Below are 21346 nucleotides of genomic sequence, written 5' to 3'. Positions count from 1 at the left end.
AGCGGACAAAAGTTTCTTAGCATGCTAAGAAACTTGTCCGCTGGAAGCCTGTCCGTCGGACATGTTCGATGGTCAGTACGACTCATCGGACATGTCCGTTGGCCCGAAATCCCGTGCATGCGTCGAAGTGATTTGACGCATGCGTGGAAGCATTGAACTTCCGGGTTCGCGCACGTCGCCTCGTCATCGTCGCCGCGTATTCTGTCCGCGGGGAATTTGGTCTGATGGTGTGTACACACATCAGACCAAAATCACCCAGCAGACATGTCCGATGAAAACGGTCCGCGGACCGTTTTCATCGGACATGTCTGGTCGTGTGTACGAGGCCTGAATGATCTTAAAAAGATATAGCATGTATATTATAATCAATGAGTGTTTCCAATTATTAAGGGTGAATATAATATGCATGTTATATATTTTAAAGATTATTCACATGTACTCTTGAAGATCGAAACGCGTTGAGTCTACATGTGGATTGTATTGGATCTGAACAATTACTTGGACCCTAAATTTAGTACAGGCATACCCCGCTTTAAGTACACTCACTTTACATACACTCGCGAGTAAGGACATACCCGTGAGTGTATGTAAAGTGCCTTACAAGTACTGTACAGACATTTTGCAGCCGCAGTAGAAGGAGCTGAAGCTCCGAGAGCATGGCCCGCCCTGTTCCGGGGTGCCCCTGACACCCCCAATACAGACCCTGGGACCTTAACTACAGTTCCTGACCCCCCACTACACCCTAGAAGTGAAAAAAGGTATTGTTTCACTTTAAGTACATTTTCGTTTTACATACATGCTCTGGTCCCCATTGTGTACTTAAAAGTGGGGTATGCCTGTATTTTACTGTTTGTTTTGCGTTTTTATTGAATGTTATAATACAATTCCTGTTTTTTGTATACGCAGTGTTTTCCTTGTATCTATATGCTCCTCCATTGGTCCTCGGCTACTATATTATTGTTTATATATTGCATCCTTATGGCTTTGCGGTGTGTTGCGGCCTATCTGTGTGTAAATAATAATGTAGCATACTGAACTTTGTTTTATAAAAGCCCCGCAATGACCTAAAGCGGCTCATTTCCATACATACATTTTTCTTTCTTATGTGTTCAAAAACGTTTTCCTGAATGAAAATGCTGATTTGTGAAACACAATTGTTTATAATACACAGTGCTTTAGCAGAGCACATTATCCTATGGCAATAATCCATGCGGTGCCCTCCCAGCTGTGTGAAGAGATGGCGGCCTGCTGTGGCCCTGCCCCATCCCCGGTGTGGCCCCCGGGTCACATGGCGCCAGGTGAGGCTGACCGGCTCCCCTCCCATGTGATGCCATTCCTTCTACCTGCGAATAGGAGGGGTCTCCGCGGCGCACAACCCCGTCCAATCACATTGCCAGAAGTACAGGAACACGGCGCACCAATAGGAGCTAGGCTCTGGTAAGAGCCCGCGACTGGCATCCAATGGTATGCTGAACAGCAGTGACAGCCACCAATAGTATGGCACGGAGGGCGGAGACGTGTTGCCACTTCCTAGGACGCTGCAGCGAGTGAGTGGGGGGTTGGTGAGGGCGCACCTGACAGGAGGAGTTGTCGGTGTACAGAGGACAGTGCCGGTCAGCTTGTGTGCCCAGCTCTGCCAACACAGGACCGCAGGAGCCCGCTCCCTTCTCACACAGGCACGACGGGCCCTGTGTGCTCCTGCACAGAGCCATGTCCAGCCAGGAGAGACAGGTGCAGACAACAGGTGATGAGAGGAGAGCGCCAGCAGAGGGCCCCGACCCCGGGGGAGCCATGGCTCTAGGCCCAGGGGTGCCCATACGAGGGATCCGCATGAAGTTCGCTGTGCTCACTGGATTGCTGGAGGTCGGGGAAGTCACCACCAGAGACCTGGTGGACACCGTGTTCAACCTGGTGAGTCAGGAGAGGAAGTCAGCCCTGATTGGACGGCTGGCTATCCATTCACTTGCACTACACATCACAACTACACTGTCCTGTCCTGGGGGGTGTGCCTAATGACTGCCCTGGGTCGTGCCTGATAGCTGCCCTGTCCTGGGGATGGGGGTGTGCCCCCTGGCTATTTTGCCATATGGGTGTCTGCGCTGCCCCATCAGAGGCTGCCTTTAGATGGGCAGCTTCCATGTCTTGTCAGTAGGTATCCTGCTTTGTCCTTTAAATCACCATTGACTGCCTTGTTTTGTAGATGCCTAATTTATTTTGCCCAGTCCTTTGGGTACTCACTGACTGCAGTGTGTGTGTGCCCACTTTCTGTCTTGCCCTGTGCATGCCTGCTGTGCCCCATCACAGGCTGATTTTAAGTGGGTGCCTCTCAGCCTCTCTGCCCTGTCTTGTGGGTGCCCACTGACTGACCTATACCTACTATGTCCTGTTGGAGGCTGCCAACTAGCCACTGTGTCCTGTCAGTGCCCAGCCTGAGTTGTGACCTTTGCTTACTTTGTTCTCTCAGTGGCTGCCGTGGCCTGTTTGTGCCTACTGGCTCCCATGTTTTGTGTGGTGCCTCTCAGATGCCCTGTCATTTGAGTGCCCGCTTTTTCCTTTTAGCAATTGCCATGCCTTGCTGATGCCTAGTGGCCGACATGTCCTATTGGTGTCTGCTCTGTCATGTCACTGACTGCCCTGGCCTATATGTGCCTGCTGTCCTCCCTGTCCTTGCAAAATATTTACTACAGTCATACACCCCAGAGCAACATAGCATGAAACTGGCATGTAAATAAATGTGCTTTCTTTTCTCTCTGTGAAAAATGTTGAACCGTTTGTAACAAATTCATTACTGCCTTTTTGTGTGTGTGTGTGTAATAAAAAAAAAAAAAAAAAATTATATATATATATATATATATATATATATATATATATATATATATTTAAAATAATCTCTTTCTTTGTGAGAGAGAGAGAGAGATTGATTATTTTATGTGTGTGTGTAATATATATATATATATATATATATATATATATATATATATATATATATATATATATTAAAAAAATTACACACACACGTACATTTAAAATTCTCTCAATTACAAAGAGAGAGATTATTTTAAATATATAATATATATATATATATGCAAAAAAAGCAGTAATGAATTTGTTACAAACCAAACTGTTCAAAATTTTTCACAGAGAGAAAAGAAAGCACATTTATTTACATGCCAGTTTCATGCTACATTGCTCTGGGGTGTATGACTGTAGTAAATTATTTTGAGAGGACAGGAGGCACATATAGGCCAGGGCAGTCAGTGACATGACAGAACAGACACCAATAGGACATGTCAGCCACTAGGCATCAGCAATGCATGGCAATTGCTACAAGGAAAAAGTGGGCACTCATATGACAGGGCATCTGGGAGGCACCACGCAAAACATGGAAGCCAGTAGGCACAAACAGGCCACGGCAGCCACTAATAGAACAAAGTAAGCAAAGGCCAGGACACAGTAGCTGGTAGGCACCCACTGGGCAGAACAGCCTCCGACAGGACATAGTAGGTAGCCACAGTACACGTCAGTCAGTTAGGCTGTTTCTTAAAGGGGTTGTAAAGGTAAAACATTTTTTTTCCTAAATGGCTTCCTTTCCCTTAGTGCAGTCCTCCTTCACTTACCTCATCCTTCCATTTTGCTTTTAAATGTCCTTATCTCTTCTGAGAAATGCTCACTTCCTGTTCTTCTGTCTGTAATGCCGCGTACACACGATCATTTTTTGGGTTGGAAAAAATGACGTTTTTCAGGCTCTAGAAAAAACGACGTTTTTTTAAACTTCATCATTAAAACGGCCTTGCCTACACACAATCGTTAAAAAAAAAATTATCTAGCAAAGCGCGGTGACGTACGACGGCACTATAAAGGGGAAGTTCCATTCGGATGACGCCACCCTTTGGGCTGCTTTAGCTGATTTGATGATAGTAAAAGACTCCCTTGGACTGCAGGAGAGTCAGGATGCCCACTAACATACAGCTCCTTTATCTGCAATGCAGAGAGCGTCCTGACTCTCCTGTAGTCCAAGGGAGGGGGCCAGCACGTCACTCCACGCAAGGCAGAAGAACAGGAAGTGAGGATTTCTCAGAAGAAATAAGGACATTTAAAAGCAAAATGAAAGGATAATGTAAGTGAAGGAGGACTGCACTAAGGTAAAGGAAGCTATTTAGGATTTTTTTTTTTTTTTTACCTTTACAACCCCTTTAAATGCATTTTATTTGTTATTTGATAAAATACTCCGTGGTTATGTGCAGAGGGTATTGGTAATCGCTCTCCTAGACGTAAAGTGACAGTTTCCCTCTTGGTCTGTTTTTCATATGACTCAATAGTTCTGTTTATGACAAAATACACCATGGGTTTGCCTGATCTGACTGCTCTCTCTGATGTCTATGGCCAGCTTCACTCCACTCAGAACAGTCAATGAGGTTTTAGTTTGCTTTAGTCATAACCATTAACCAAGTGATGGGTTGCTATGAGACTCCATGCACCCTATGTAGACACTGCAACTTTCCTGCTGTAGCTTTATACGGGAAGATACGCTTGCATGCTGCATAGTTTATTTATCCTAAGGCCTGGTTCACACCTATGCATTTTTTTTTTTTTGTGCATTTTCAGTTTTGCATTAACACACTACAGTTCATTTAACATGGTTTCCTATGGATGTTGTTCACATCGGTGTATTTTATGGAAAGGGCTGGGGACTTTTTTCCTGTGTGTTTTTTTTTTTTTTTGTTTTCGGTTCCATAGATTTCAATGAATCAAAAGCGAGTGTTGAAAAACACAAAATGCACCTGCAACCTGCATAAGTGTGAACCAAGCCTCAATGAGTTAGTAAACTATTCTTTTATCATATGATGAAAATCAAATCATTAAAGAATGCCAGTCAGTGTGACAGTAGAACATATTTGGTAATCTGGTAGATTTAATTTTGCGGTTTGGTCACGATGGAGCTAGAAATAGGCCATATTGTACACTAGGGAGGCATCAGGTGGATCACTTACAAAGTGTTCGTCTTGAAGCGAGTTATTTTGCCTGAGGCTTTTCCAGCACAACAGGTGTATGGATACATTTCACAGCAGGTGCTTCATAGGTATATCTCCTACAGGGACAAATATGTAATGATGACCCCATGGCTTTGTGTTATCGATTCCTAGAGGAAACAGTTCCCTCCTTTTTTATCATTTCTTATCCGTTCAGATATTTTCTAGGCCTGATTGATGGATTTTTTTACAATGTCATGCTGTCCAGGAAGTGTAGATTCATGTCCCATGTGTGGGCAGGTGCTAGTTCATTGTTAACACATCTTACTGTTGGGTAAGTGACTTGATACACAGGGCTTGCCGTTCATGTTGCTACTTGATTTGAACAGAACTAACATGTAACTTTTTAGTTCTTTTCTTGCTCATTGCAAGCTCAGCTTGGGGAGTGCAGCATTTAAATTATGAACACATTGTATCTGTGTGAGGTGCGTGTATAACTACATTTGTGGACATAGTTTCATCTTTCACAATGCAGTACCTTGTTAAAAATCGCTGTTGCAGGAATAGATGGCTTGTCATTCTTCTACAGGAGTCCCCTACCTGTCTCCATACAGGTGGAAGGGATATAGTGAGTCTGAAATAACTCTTGTTTTGTTACCACATGACAATCTATTTTAACAATGTATTTACAAATATAGGAACCATATATACACTCTAAGGCCCCATACAGACCTTTGGATTTTCTGCAGATTTTTGTCTTCAGATTTACCAAAACCATGTAGTGCAAGGGCCTGCTGGATTGCATCCAAACCCTTAGACCGGGTTCACACTGGAGCGGCACGACTTTGGGGGTGACTCGGCAAGGCGATCTCAAGACGACTTCAGAGGCGACTTGCAAAATGACTTCTGTATTGAAGTCAATGTAAGTCGCCCCCAAAGTCGTACAGGAACCTTTTTATAAGTCTGAGCGACTTGAGTCTCTCCTATTAGAACAGTTCCATTGAACGGGACGCGACTTGTCAGGCGGCTGAGTCGCCCCTGTGTGAACCGGCTCTTAAGATTTGACCTCCTATTATATGGTTTTTGGTAAATCCGAAGAGAAAAATCTGCAGAAAATCTAATTGTGTGTATGGGGTCTTGGTATACATTTTGCAGCAGATTACTAAAATAGATCTACTGTATAATCACTTCAGCTCTGGAAGATTTACCCCCTTTTCTGACTAGGCCGTTTTCTGAGATATGGCACTGCGTTACTTTATCTGACAATTGTGTGGCCGTGTGACGATGTACCCAAATAAATATGTGGGTTACCCCCCCCCCCCCCCTCCTACAAATAGAGATTTCTTTTGGTAAGGAAAAAATCCCAAGAAGCATATTAAGTTTATAGCGTCTACAAACTATGGAATATATTTTTATGTAATTTTTATTTATTTTTACTAGGGGAAGGCATAGATCAGTGTCCCTGCTTTGTAGGAACACAGGAGCTATGCCTTCCTTACTGACAGAATGGCGATCTACGTTGTTACATAGGCAGATCGCCTTTCTGCATGTGTACTGAACCATCAGCGGCTGATGGCAGACACTGGATCGCGTCCGATACCCGCAAGGGCAGGATCATGTATGTATGTATGTCATCCTGCACAGCGTGGCCGCCCTGTAGAAGTAAAACTGCTATAGGGTGGTCGGCAAGTGGGGTTATAAGCAAAAGCACTGCTTAAGGGCTCAAAATATTGATGCTTATCAAACGCGCCTATAGTGTTTATACATCTTTATTAGGTGCGTTTAATGAGCATTAAAAACGCTCCCCCAAACACCCTATACAATGTGAGTGACATGCATTAAAACCGCACCGCAAACGCCCATTAACAACTGTAATGTACTAACACGCTGCAAGTGCTTGCCAGCCTGTTTTTGCAGTGCGTTACCATAGACTTGAGGGGAAGGAGTTGCAATGCTTCAAAGCGTCAAATTTGAAGTGAAGTAACCTTAACGCTTCATGTTTTAATAATATGTACAGTGCTTGGTGCTGTTCACATCAACTGCATAGGCATTTAAGGAGTGTTAAAAATGCCCCTCAAATGCCTGCTTTTAATGCCAGTGTGATCTAGGCCTAAGTTGCTAATATAAATACAACCAAAATAAATGATTACACAAGTAATTATTTGTCATATAAATAAAGATATATCAATCTATATAATTAGGGTTGTCCCGATACTGATACTAGTCTCGGTATCGGGACCGATACCAAGCATTTGCCCGAGTACTTGTACTCGGGCAAATGCTCCCGATGCTTCACCCGACACTTGTACTGTCAGGGGTGATTAGTGCATGGGGAAGTTACAGGCACCAATCACGCTATATAGTGTATTCCTCTGTGTATCCCGCCCCTTCCGTGCTCCTCCTCCACCCCCTGGAACTGTCAGGATGGAGACCGGGGTAGGAGCCGGTAAATTCGGCTCCTTACTGCTCCGAATGGCCAGAGTCTGTGATCACGGACTCGGTCCATTCACAAAACTGAAACATCGTAAACTGTGATTACAATGTTTCAGTTTATGAGTGAAGAGAAGACGCTGTCTTCACTCCATTCATTTTCAGCACAGCTGATGCTGCTGAGAAAGGGACTGGGGAACATGTGTCCCTAGTCCCTTTCTCTGTCTCAAAGGGAAGATGTCAGAGGTCTGTTAAGACCCCTGATATCTCACCAAAGCCCCCCAAAATTAAGAATAAAAAAAAAAGAATAAAAAAATTATTGTAGAAAATACAAAAAATAAAATAAAAGAAAAAACACACTGACACGGTCCACCCCCCCCCCCCTTAAAAAAAAGAAAGCATTATAAATAAATAAATAAATAAATAAATATTGTAAAAAATTAAAAACAAATTGTTTAAGATAAAAAAAAAAAAAACTACTGACACATGTGCTGCTGTCACATGAGATTAAAAAAAAGTATCGGTATTCGGTATCGGCGAGTACTTGGGGGGGAAAAAAAGTATCGGTACTTGTACTCGGTCTTAAAGTGTTATCGCGACAACCCTATATATAATGGTGACAGTTGGCGTGTATCTCCACACAGATTGGGGTTCCATTAGACACATTTCCCCTTACTTCCTGTCCTATTGACAAGCATTTATCAGGGAGGAAGTGAGGTGAAACCTCCAACTGAGAGAGAATTATACATATTTTATTTTTAGTATAGTGGCAGATGGCTGTAACCCCCTGTTGTGATTTATTTTTGTGTTCCTGTTGCAGACTTTCTCTCAATTGCTCTATAGTAATCGTGTTGTAATGGTGACAGAAAGTGAGGGAAAATCTCTCCGAGTGATGGGCTGTAGTAAAACCTAACAAGGGTTTCTTATCATTCCCACTATTCTAATATGAAGACTAGTTTCTGGTGTGACTTACACTGTAGGACACTATGTGGCTTTGCACAGGCCAGAGCAATGGTAAGCCCCCAGATATTGGCTCAAGGGTCTGTCTTTCCTTCTATCAATGCAATGCAATGAAAGTGAAGGGGGCATATTGACCTTGAATATATGTTTGGGATGTGGGAAGTAAGTGTAGCACCAAGAGGAAATTTGCATTCAACGGAACATAAGAATTTTTTTTTCAGTATTTTAGATATCTAAGGCATCATGCACATGGTGTCATGGAGTCATATTTCTGTGCCTGGGAGACACAGCTGCACTGTACACCCGAGCATAGTAATAACGGTAAGTTAGTTGAACACGACATGCACCACTGCATGAATGACACATATAGGGCCAACATGTCATTATCAATAATGTTACAAATTGTTGATATGTACATGTCAGCAGTAGCGGCGATGGTCAATGGCGTGCAGCACAAACGTTTACATGTGCACAGGGTAAATAACCGCTGCATAGAGTTGAATACAAAACTGTGTGCTCTACCTTGCATTTTATTACTTGTGTGCATGTGCCCTAAAGCATACAGCATATACAGTGCAAAAGATAAAAGCATAATTTAAAGCTTAGATGAGATGTGTGACATGTAAAGCACAATCTCGGAGGTGGGGGGGGGGGGGGTATGGGAGGAGTTAATCGGGATATTTTCATTGTTTTCTGTTTTTAATTTTGTAATTGACTGAGTGAACATCTTTAGGCTGCACGCACAGATATATTTAAAGCAGTAGTAAACCCGCTGCTGTGTGTTTTTTTTTTTTTCTTTTTTTTTAAACCTACCTGAAAGGCAAAAGCCATTAAGAGCTAGTATGCACAGCATGAAATACTTACCTTGGAACGAGACGTGGGGAACTTACCTGGTCTACGATGAGGGAGATGTCCGGGTATCGCTGCTCCGGCGCTGTGAGTGGCTGGCGCGGCGATGTCGTCACTCCCGCGCATGCGCGGGAGACTTCTTTCCGGCAAGGTCTGGCGGCTGAGACCAGGAACCCATTTCTGGCAGCTATGCCCCCCCACTTCGCCTGGCTCATAATCTCCTGGGACACATCACGTCATAAGAGGGTGCTGGTCTATTTAGAAAGTGCATTGCGGAGCTGGCTGTGAAATGCCCATTTGTATGTACATTGGAGCTCCTATTAGTAAAACACCATTAAAAAGTTTAAACATTTTGTTATTGGCAGATTTAAAGCACTTATCTGACACAGTTTATACTATGGTACATGTGCTGTGATACATTGAGTGTTTTTTGGTAGAAAAGAATAGCAGCCAGCCACATGCCAAGTTGCAGTATCTCAGCATAGGGGAGTATTTCAGAAATGCTAAGGCCAAGGTAGATTTGTTTTTATCAAGTCTATTTAAATCGCTAGTAAAAAGGCTTGATTTTAATCGACTCATTTTTTAAATTTCAAAGAGCAACTGTCATCTCTGTCCTGCAGCAGCTGTGTGTGGCAGTTTTGCATTGTGGAACTATACCACAATAAATTCAGCATCCAATATAAAAACGGCAGTAAAAGTGCAGATCTGTTTTTACTGCCTCCTGGCTGCTCTTGTGAAGGGATCCCCAATGTATGAAGGCTCGGTCCTAAGCTACAAAAGCCTTTTCTCTTTTGCTTAGTCATGCTACGATCTTTACTTATGATAAAATTCAAACAGTGGAGACTGACACTTACCATTGATGTCACCATTTTTCTTTTGGTATCAGGAAAACTTGTCTGAAGTGATTCATACTGATAGCAGCAGAACGAAGCAGCAGACAAAAGTGACACTTGGTGCTTTTAAAGTCTCTTTCACACGGCCGGACCGTTGAGGTCCACCTGTCAGTTTTGTCGGCGGACCTGAATGGCCGCTCCATGCAATCCTATGGAGCGTTGGATGACAGCGGAGACATGTCCGCTGACAGCAGACTAGATCCGCCAAAATCCGACGTATGGTGATATGTCCCCATCCGTCCATGGCGGATCGGGTGAGATCTGATGAAAATGGACATGTTGTCCGTTTTCATCAGATCTCTCCATAGGAGACAGCGGTGCTGCACAAGCCCCCTCCCTAGCTCAGTGAGCAGAGAGGGTATTGTCATCCGCCGGCTCAGCGGAGAGATCTCCGCTGATCTGGCGGGAGCTGGCGGACTCTGTAGCGACGGAGACCGCCTCGTGTGAAAGAAGCCTTTTTGAGACACACTATGTTTTGCTCATATTTCATGTCCAAAAATTACAACCACTTTCAGCTGTGTGGCAAATAATTGTGACATTTGAAATAATTGTCAACCAATGCTGCATTGTGTGTCTTGGACTTTGCACCTCAGTAGTTGGTAGAAGCTGTACAATCGACCCTGCCTTTTATTCAAGTAATGGTAAAAAAAAAAAAAAAAAAAAAAGACTGTAGAAGAGTTTTTTTGTGTAACTGCTTAAAGGGGTACTATAGGTGTGTGTGTGTGTTTTTTTTTATTTTTATAACAAACATGTCATACTTAGAGGCGGTTCACACTGGGGCGACTTGGGATCCGACTTGAAGTCGCCCCAAGTCGCGCTGTCGAGAAAAACCATGCAAGTGAATGGGAGCGGTTTTAATACACACGACTCGAGTCGCTCCGACTTCAAAAGAAGTTCCTGTACTACTTCAATTCGACTTGTAGGTCGATTTGTACCCATTGATTTCAATGGAAGTCTGATCCAAGTCTGATCCAAGTCTGATCATTGTCTTAACTGAAGCGACTTTCTAGGAAGATAACATGCATTTCTCAGGCAAACCCCTCCCTCCCCTAGAGCTGATTGTTGTTTGATTGGCCACTGGAAAGTCTCCTGTCCTGGAGACGACTTCAAGTCGTGTTGTAAATCGCCCCAGATCGCCCTGTGGTTCATGCTCAAGTCGTGTCAGTCGCCTCTGAAAGTCGCGCTGGAAGTCGTGTCGCCCTAGTGTGAACCGACTCTTACCTCCGCTGTTCAGCTTGTTTTGCACACAGTGGCCCTGATCCTCGTCTTCTGGGGTCCCTCAGTGGCTGTCTCGGTTCCTACCCGCATCAGCTATCCCCCCTGGGAAGCTCTTTCCCAAGGGGGTTACCTTGCCGCCAACTTCAGAACTCGGCACGCCCCCCCTCCGGCCCTCTCCTCATTGGAGTGTTATGTATGTCAATTTTGGTAAAATTTGTCTTTCAGTTTAAGGCTTCATTTACACTTGTGATTGAGGGTTGGTAAAACCCCAATGGCTGTGCTGGGTTTTTAGTTTCCCCTGTTGCTGTTGTGGCAGCACCCGGGGAGGGGGTACACATGCTGCGGGCAGGTATTATACGTACGACGGCACTATAAGGCTCCATTCACATCTCCGCGACAAGCAACGCCGGCGTATTTTGCCGCGGATAGTGTGTATCTTTTTATTTTTTTTCAAATTCTTTCCATTGCTGTCAATGGGCGAACGCCAATGTCGCCTGAAAAAAAGGGTCCGGGACTTTTTTTCAGGCGACAGGCGTACGGCGTCTATGAGATGTGAACCATCTCCATAGACAGCAATGGGAATTTCCCCCTCTAGCGGCACAAGCGTCCGGCGTCGGGGCGTTTTGTCGCCTAGATGTGAATGGAGACTAAAGGGGAAGTTTCATTCCATGACGTGCACCCTTTGGGCTGCTTTAGCTGATTTTGTGTTGGTAAAAGACGATTCGTGCTTTTGAGTCTGTTACAGCGTGATGAATGTGCTTACTCCATTACGAACGGTAGTTTTACCAGAACAAGTGCTCCCGTCTTATAACTTGCTTCTGAGCATGTGCAGGTTTTTCACGTCGTTAAAGCCGACACACCATCATTTTTTACAACCTGAAAAACGACAACGTTTAAAACGTCATGGAAAAATAGAGCATGTTCGAATAATTTTTTTTTTATTTTTTGTCGTTTTTCAGAACCCGAAAAATTCTCTGAAGCCCACACACGATCGTTTTAAATGCCATTTTTAAAAAACTTCATTTTTTACATTTTTTAAAAATGATCGTGTACGTGGCATTGGGCTTCATGCACACGGGATGGTGGGATGCTGTTTTGTCAACCGAGGACTGCTTTTGTATTGTGAAAATTAGAACAGCATCTACTATGAAAAGAATGGTGGAATAGAAATGTGGAGGTGCAATCAACGGAGATGTGATTGATGTCGGGTTTAAAAATCTATTGAGCTGCTGTGTTTCTAATTGAATTCATATTTATTGATTTTCCTTGTTTATTTTTAATTTTATTATCCTATTCTGTTTGTGCTTAAAAATATCAAGCGGATAATATATTGACATTACATCAGCCACCCTTTTTCTCAATGGAATCATCACAACTCTGGCATTATACACTATTGTTTTCCCTTTATAGATGTCCAACTTGTTTTTCCTGTTGGTTGCAAAAATTGCCTAATCTTTCACTCCCACAGGTGTCATCCCGCCCCCCCCCCCCCAAGCTGTAAGACTGGAGGGCCTTAGAGGAAAGGTTTGCGATGACCAATCGCAGACTCTGATATCCTCAAGTACAATGCATGGCTAGTAGCCCTTTACTGTGCATGAAGACACAGAGGGATTGCCCACAACCTAGAGTAAAGGATTTGTTAAGTTCAACTGTCTCTCGCTATCCGTAATAAACAAGCATTTAATCTTTGCAGTGCGAGGGGCGTCCCGCTGTGTGTGTGTGTGTGTGTGTGTGTAATTCAGTATCTCACAAAAGTGAGTACACCCCACACGTTTTTGTAAATATTTTATTATCTTTTTATGTGACAACACCGAAGAAATGACTACTACAATGCAAAGTAATGAGTGTAAAGCTTGTGTAACAGTGTAAATTTGCTGTCCCCTCAAAATAACTCGCACAGCCATTCATGTCTAAACCTCTGGCAATAAAAGTAAGTACACCCCTAAGTGAAAATGTCCAGATTGGGCCCAATTGGCCATTTTCCCTTGCCGTTGTCATGTGACTTGTTAGTAATACAGGGTCTCAAGTGTGTTAAATTTGGTGTTATCTCTCTCATACTGGTCACTGAAAGTTCAACATGGCACCTCATGGCAAAGAGCTCTCTGGGGATCTGAAAAAAAGAATTGTTGTTCTTCATGAAGATGGCCTAGGCCATGGGTCTTCAAACTATGGCCCTCCAGTTGTTCAGGAACTACAATTACCATAATGCCTAGTCATGTCTGTGAATGTCAGTTTTACAATGCCTCATGGGATGTGTTGTTCCGCAACAGCTGGAGGGCCATAGTTTGAGGATCCCTGTCCTAGGCTATAAGAAGATTGCCGAGACCCTGAAACTGAGCTGCAGCATGGTGGCCAAGACCCTACAGCTGTTTAACAGGACAGGTTCCACTCAGAACAGGCCTTGTCATGGTCTACCAAAGAAGTTGAGTACACGTGCTCAGCGTCGTATGCAGAGGTTGTCTTTGGGAAATGGACGTATGAGTGCTGCCAGCATTGCTGCAGAGGTTGAAGGGGGTGGAGGGTCAGCCTGTCAATGCTCAGACCATATGCTGCACACTGCATCAAATTGGTCTTCATGGCTGTTGACCCAGAAGGAAGCCTCTTCTAAAGCTGATGCACAAGAAAGACCACAAACAGTTTGCTGAAGACAAGCAGACTAAGGACATGGATTACTGGAACCATTTCCTGCGGTCTGATGAAACCAAGATAAACTTATTTGGTTCGGATGGTGTCAAGTGTGTTTGATGGCAACCAGGTGAGGAGTACAAAGACAAGTGTGTCTTGCTTACAGTCAAGCATGGTGGATGGAGTGTCATGGTCTAGGGCTGCATGAGTGCTGCCGACACTGGGGAGCTACAGTTCATTGAGGGAACCATGAATGCCAACATGTACTGTGACATACTGAAGCAGAGCCTGATCCCCCTACCTTCAGAGACTGGGCCGCAGAGCAGTATGCCAACATAACGACCCCAAACACACCTCCAAGATGACCACTGCCTTTCTAAAGAAGCTGAGGGTAAAGGTGATGGACTGGCCAAGCATGTATCCAGCCCTAAACCCTATTAAACATCTGTGGGGCTTCCTCAAACAGAAGGTGTAGGAGCGCAAGGTCTCTAACATCCACCAGCTCCGTTATCTCTTCATGGAGGAGTGGAAGAGGACTCCATTGGCAACCTGTGAAGCTCTGGTGAACTCCATGCCCAAGAGGGTTAAGGCAGTGCTGGAAAATAATGGTGGCCACACAAAATATTTACACTTTGGGCCCAATGTGGACATTTTCATGTAGGGGTGTACTAACTTTTGTTGTCAGCGGTTTAGACATTAATGGCTGTGTGTTGAGTTATTTTGAGGGGATTTACACAGTTTTATAAAAGCTGTGCACTCGCTACTTTACAAAGTGTAATTTCTTCAGTATTGTGACATGGGGAAAATTTTTATATAACATAATTTTCTTCTTTTTTTTTTTCATGGATATGAAATGGATATTGTGTGTGCGTGTGGTGTTTGTTTTAAAGAGAAAAAAAAACATGTTATACTTGCCTGCTCCTGTGTAATGATTTTGCACAGAGCAGCCCTGGTTCTCCTCTTCTGGGGTCCCTCACTGACGCTTCTGGCTCCTCCTGTTTTCAGAGTGACCCAATAGCAAGCTGCAAATTATAGTATAGAGTGTCCCTATAGCAAGGTAAAAAAAAAAATTCTGCCTTTTTAGAACCACTTGCTTCCTGCCCAGGACTACATGTCCCATGAGGCATTGCTTCTTAGACTTTCTCTAGATCTCAGGCACTTACTGACATGTTTGAATGGTGTACTGAGCTGTATGTGTGCTTCACTGTATTTCCGGATATGTAAATAATGCATTCTGTATGCAGTACAACTTATCGGTTGACCGTTTTAAAAAAATAAATAAAGGCATACTGTAGCTCGCGCTAGTATGCTAGATGGCATGTTAGAAAAAAATATATATTTTTTTAGGGTGAACCCCCACTTTAATGTCATGAACATAAGCCAATTCATACAGAAAATAGGTAAAATGATATTACAAGTAACTGTACATATTAAAAAAAAACACACAGGCATCAAGTGTATACCCGGCGCGTTTCGTGAAGCTTAGCTCGCTCTTCAGGGGTAGATGCTTGTGGTATACCTAAAATGAAAGTATAAAGTATGTAGTATGATATAAAGGGCACAGGGTAAGGGGGGCCCTTGATATGTATATGTATGTATGTATCTATATATTCTATCCATGACACATCATGGATAGAATTTGTGCATCCCCAAGAGTCTCAATGGGTCCATAAGGAGTATTGTCTCTAAACATAAATATGTATATTGGCTAGTTAGTAATAAGGTAGGTAAGCGTACAAAAACGCATGTATATCTATATGTAGAAGAAGGACCTGAGCCAAAAGTGGTTCGAGCATAGAGACTGAAGGGGAATATGGTGAAAGATGGCAGGAAATTGGCTGGTGTGATGAAAGAAAAACAATTCAGATGAGAGAGAAGGAGAGTGAGAGTGAAATAGAGTGGAGGTGTGTGGTGAAGATGGTAATGAAGTAACAGGCTACAGGTAAATGCTCCAAGTAAGTCATATGCAAACATGTAATGTGTACATAGATAATTGAAATGGTAAGGTAGGTAAGCATACAAAAACGTATGTGTATATATAGATAGATAGATGAAAGACCTGAGCCAAGGATAGTAGGAACATAGAATCTGAAGGAGAAAGTGGTGAGAAAAATGCCCAAAACTGGCTGGTATGATGAAGGAAACATCAGGTAAGAGTAGGGGAAAATTAGAGTGCGAATGTATGGTGATGCTGCTTTCCGCGCTCAGTGTCCCCCTCTGTGATCCTGCTTTCTTCATGTCCTCATCCATGCTTTGTGTTGTCCTCCTCCGTGATGCTGCTCCCCCCCTCCATGCTGCGTGTCCCGTGTCCCCCTCTGCGTTATGTTTCCCCTCCATTTCCTCCTCCACTCCCTCTGTCCTCGTCAGGATGGAGAGCGGAGGTAGGAGCCACTGACTCTGTCCATTCACATAACTGAAGCATCGTAACCTGTGTTTACGATGCTTCAGTTTATGAATGGACAGGAGCCTCTGTCTCCTGTCCATTCATTTCAGCTGATGCTGCTGAGAAAGGGACTGGGGAACCTGTATCCCTAGTCCCTTTCTCTGTCTTAAAGGGGAGATGTCAGAGGTCTGTTAAGACCCCTGATATCTCACCAAAGCCCCCCCAACAGAATTTTTTTTGCAATAAATAATAAAAAAAAAAAAATGTAAATAATAATAATAAAAAAAAAGCCACTATCACATGACATTAAAAAAAGTATCGGTATTCGGTATCGGCGAGTACTTGGGGGGGAAAAAAAAAAGTATCAGTACTTGTACTCGGTCTCAAAAAAGTGGTATTGGGACAACCCTAGTGAAGACTATGGCCTTGTACAGACGAGGGGACAGTCCGCTGAAAACGGTCCGCCGGACCGGTTTCAGCGGACATGTCCCCTCGGAGATTTCTGTCTGATGGTTGTACACACCATCAGACAGAAATCCGCGCGGACAGACAGCGCGGTGACGTGGCAACGTGCGCGACGCTGGAAGGTCAATGCTTCCACGCATGCGTCAAAGTGATTCGACGCATGCGAGGGATGGCGGCCGCTCGGACATGTACGGTGAGTCTGTACAGACGACCGAACATGCCCGACGGACAGGATTCCAGCGGACATGTTTCTTAGCATGCTAAGAAACATATGTGCGCTCGAAAACGGTCGGGTGGACAAATGTCCGCTGGAAACCTGTCCGGTCGGCCGTACACACGACCGAACATGTCTGCTGAAACTGGTCAGCAGACCAGTTTCAGCAGACATGTTCGGTCGTCTGTACGAGGCCTATAGTGAAAAACAAGCTGCAGGTGAATGCTCCAAAGGAGTCATATGCAAACATATAATGTGTACCTGTGAGTGAAGAAAGTCTGGAGGGAATGGGTTCCAATAGGAGACCTGCATTGGTGTGTCTGACCTCAGTGAAAGAAAGCAGAAAGTGAAATCCATGCTGTGCCACACCTCCAATAAATACCCCTGGAAGAACTCGAGAGGCTCCGCCCCCAACGCCATGTGTGGATCACTGGGAAGCGAGTGCAGGGGACCGCCCACTGTCAAGAGGTGGTGCACAGGCCCAAACACTCCCCCGGGTCATCTCGATGGTATAATGATTCCAGCCACAGCGATGCTGCAAAATCGCAGACGTCACGGAGCTGACGCATGAGCATGGCGCCGATGTGTATGTGGCCCCCCATGCCCAAATGGGCTAGCGGGGCACATGAAGCCCCCCTTGATAGACATCGCAACTCCCAAAGCAAAACAAGACATTGCCACCAGCAGAAAGCAGCACATCAGCTGGGTTGGGATATATGCCCATTGTGAGATGTAGTTTGAATATCAGGTGGCTAGTGCATGATAGACACGTAGAATGCATGCATATACAGGGAGTGCAGAATTATTAGGCAAATGCGTATTTTGACCACATCATCCTCTTTATGCATGTTGTCCTACTCCAAGCTGTATAGGCTCGAAAGCCTACTACCAATATAGCATATTAGGTGATGTGCATCTCTGTAATGAGAAGGGGTGTGGTCTAATGACATCAACACCCTATATCAGGTGTGCATAATTAGGCAACTTCCTTTCCTTTGGCAAAATGGGTCAAAAGAAGGACTTGACAGGCTCAGAAAAGTCAAAAATAGTGAGATATCTTGCAGAGGGATGCAGCACTCTTAAAATTGCAAAGCTTCTGAAGCGTGATCATCGAACAATCAAGCGTTTCATTCAAAATAGTTAACAGGGTCGCAAGAAGCGTGTGGAAAAACCAAGGTGCAAAATAACTGCCCATGAACTGAGAAAAGTCAAGCGTGCAGCTGCCAAGATGCCACTTGCCACCAGTTTGGCCATATTTCAGAGCTGCAACATCACTGGAGTGCCCAAAAGCACAAAGTGTGCAATACTCAGAGACATGGCCAAGGTAAGAAAGGCTGAACAAGACCACCACTGAACAAGACACACAAGCTGAAACGTCGAGACTGGGCCAAGAAATATCTCAAGACTGATTTTTCTAAGGTTTTATGGACTGATGAAATGAGAGTGAGTCTTGATGGGCCAGATGGATGGGCCCGTGGCTGGATTGGTAAAGGGCAGAGAGCTCCAGTCCGACTCGGACGCCAGCAAGGTGGAGGTGGAGTACTGGTTTGGGCTGGTATCATCAAAGATGAGCTTGTGGGGCCTTTTCGGGTTGAGGATGGAGTCAAGCTTAACTCCCAGTCCTACTGCCAGTTTCTGGAAGACACCTTCTTCAAGCAGTGGTACAGGAAGAAGTCTGCATCCTTCAAGAAAAACATGATTTTCATGCAGGACAATGCTCCATCACACGCGTCCAAGTACTCCACAGCGTGGCTGGCAAGAAAGGGTATAAAAGAAGAAAAACCAATGACATGGCCTCCTTGTTCACCTGATCTGAACCCCATTGAGAACCTGTGGTCCATCATCAAATGTGAGATTTACAAGGAGGGAAAACAGTACACCTCTCTGAACAGTGTCTGGGAGGCTGTGGTTGCTGCTGCACGCAATGTTGATGGTGAACAGATCAAAACACTGTCAGAATCCATGGATGGCAGGCTTTTGAGTGTCCATGCAAAGAAAGGTGGCTATATTGGTCACTGATTTGTTTTTGTTTTGTTTTTGAATGTCAGAAATGTATATTTGTGAATGTTGAGATGTTATATTGGTTTCACTGGTAAAAATAAATAATTGAAATGGGTATATATTTGTTTTTTGTTAAGTTGCCTAATAAGTATGCACAGTAATAGTCACCTGCACACACAGATATCCCCCTAAAATAGCTAAAACTAAAAACAAACTAAAAACTACTTCCAAAAATATTCAGCTTTGATATTAATGAGTTTTTTGGGTTTATTGAGAACATGGTTGTTGTTCAATAATAAAATTAATCCTCAAAAATACAACTTGCCTAATAATTCTGCACTCCCTGTATATGTTTTAATGGCAAGGGTGACCACAGACCAGTTTTGGGCTAGTGGGTGTTTACAGTATGTAAACTTTTATATAGCCTTATACAATTGCTGCACGGAGCAGTGAATTATATAGGAGAAAGTGACAGTAAGGTTGGCTGCACTTTAATTGTATCCTATACAATAATTGAAACTTTTTTTTTTTTTATGTTTTTATTAACCCCTTCAATACAGGACTTTTATACCCACCTCCATACCGGGCCTGTTCTGGTACTTCTCTCCTACATGTACAAATCATCATTATTTTGCTAGAAAATTACTCAGAACCCCCAAACATATATATATATATATATATATATATAATTTTTAGCAGACACCCTAGGGAATAAAATGGCGGTCATTGCAACTTTTTATCTTTCCCTGTATTTCAGGGGTCGACAATATCCGGGCGCCAGGTCGCAATTGCGACAAACTGTGACCGGGCACCCGCCGGTAATTGAGGCCGCAGCTTTGCGGCCTCAATTACCGGCCGCCGCGGCCCGCCGCTATCGAGCGGTGGGGGCGCACGGAGGCACAGGATCCTGTGTCTCCGTGTGCCCCCACCTCCTGGGCCTGTGACGGCCGGTAATTGAGGCCGCAGCTTTGCGGCCTTGTGAAGTCCCAAGCTCTTCCTTCTGTGACCTGCGCCATCTGGTGGTGGCCGTTGGCATTACAAGTTAAACATCAATTCTAATGTGTGTCATTTTCACTGCCATCTCCTTCCCTCTAATTAGAACCCCCAAACATTATTTATATATATATATATATATATATATATATATATATATATATATATATATATATATATATATATATATATATATATATATATATATATATATATATATATATATATATATATATATATATATATATATATATTTTTAATTCTAACACCCTAGAGAATAAAATGGCGTTCGTTACAATACTTTCTATCACGCCGTATTTGCGCAGCGGTCTTACAAGCGCAGTTTTTTGGGAAAAAATTACACCTTTTTTAATAAAAAAATAAGACAACAGTAAAGTTATCCCAATTTTTTTTATATTGTGAAAGATAATGTTACGCCAAGTAAATTTTTTTTTTTTTTTTTTTTTTTTTTTAATAAATGGTTTCATTAATTAAAAAATAACAGAACTGTAAAGTTAGCCCAATTTTTTTTTTTTAAATATGAAAGATGATGTTACACAGAGTAAATGGATACCTAACATGTCACGCTTTAAAATTGCGCACACTCATGAAATGGCGCCAAACTTTGTTACTTAAAAATCTCCATAATGAAATGAGAGAGTGGGTAACCGCTCAAAGAGAACCAGGTAATCTGATTCTGTGGTCCGAGCCAAGGGTGCAGGCAGTGCAATCAAAATGCAGGCTAGGATGAAGGAAAAAAGCTGGGACAGCCGCACTCCAAAAAAAACTCCTCCTTTAATTAAAAATCACTAAATACATGCCACAGCAAAAAACCGCACAACAAAAGAAAAGCTGACGTTTCGCACTATGCCTTAGTGCTTCTTCATAGGCTATGAAGAAGCACTAAGGCATAGTGCGAAACGTCAGCTTTTCTTTTGTTGTGCTGTTTTTTGCTGTGGCATGTATTTTGTAATTTTTAATTAAAGGAGGAGTTTTTTTGGAGTGCGGCTGTCCCAGCTTTTTTCCTTCATCCTAACCTAAAAATCTCCATAGGCGACGCTTTGAAAAAATTGACAAGTTTCAGAGGCGGTCTAGTGCTAGAATTGTTGCACACGCTCTAGCGCACGCGGCGATACCTCACATATGTGGTTTGAACAACGTTTACATACGTGGGCGGTCGCTTCTGAGCGCGAGCTATCGCGGACCGGGGCGTTTTTTTATTTTATTTTATTTTTTTACTATTTTACTTCATTTTTTACGCTTTTTTTAAATTTTTATCACTTTTTTTATTCCTATTACAAGGAATGTAAACATCCCTTGTAATAGGAAAGGTGTGTGACAGGTC

At 43.4% G+C, this 21346-nt stretch overlaps 1 protein-coding gene across 2 annotated transcripts in view; it reads left to right on the top strand.

Annotated features, from left to right (window-relative positions):
• The first annotated feature begins 1490 nt into the window (after positions 1-1490).
• LRBA (LPS responsive beige-like anchor protein) overlaps positions 1491-21346 on the top strand; it is a 789979-nt gene continuing 770123 nt past the window's right edge. For both annotated transcript variants that reach the window (XM_040331890.1, XM_040331889.1), the window contains exon 1: positions 1491-1911. In XM_040331890.1, coding sequence (XP_040187824.1) covers positions 1711-1911 — 201 coding nt within the window. In that variant the 5' untranslated portion in view covers positions 1491-1710. The remainder of the gene's footprint in view (positions 1912-21346) is intronic.

Source organism: Rana temporaria, chromosome 1, assembly GCF_905171775.1.
Source record: "Rana temporaria chromosome 1, aRanTem1.1, whole genome shotgun sequence".
In the NCBI taxonomy this organism is placed as follows: Eukaryota; Metazoa; Chordata; class Amphibia; order Anura; family Ranidae; genus Rana; species Rana temporaria.
Note: the sequence above shows the minus strand (reverse complement) of the source record. Positions and strands in the feature narration are given on the sequence as shown.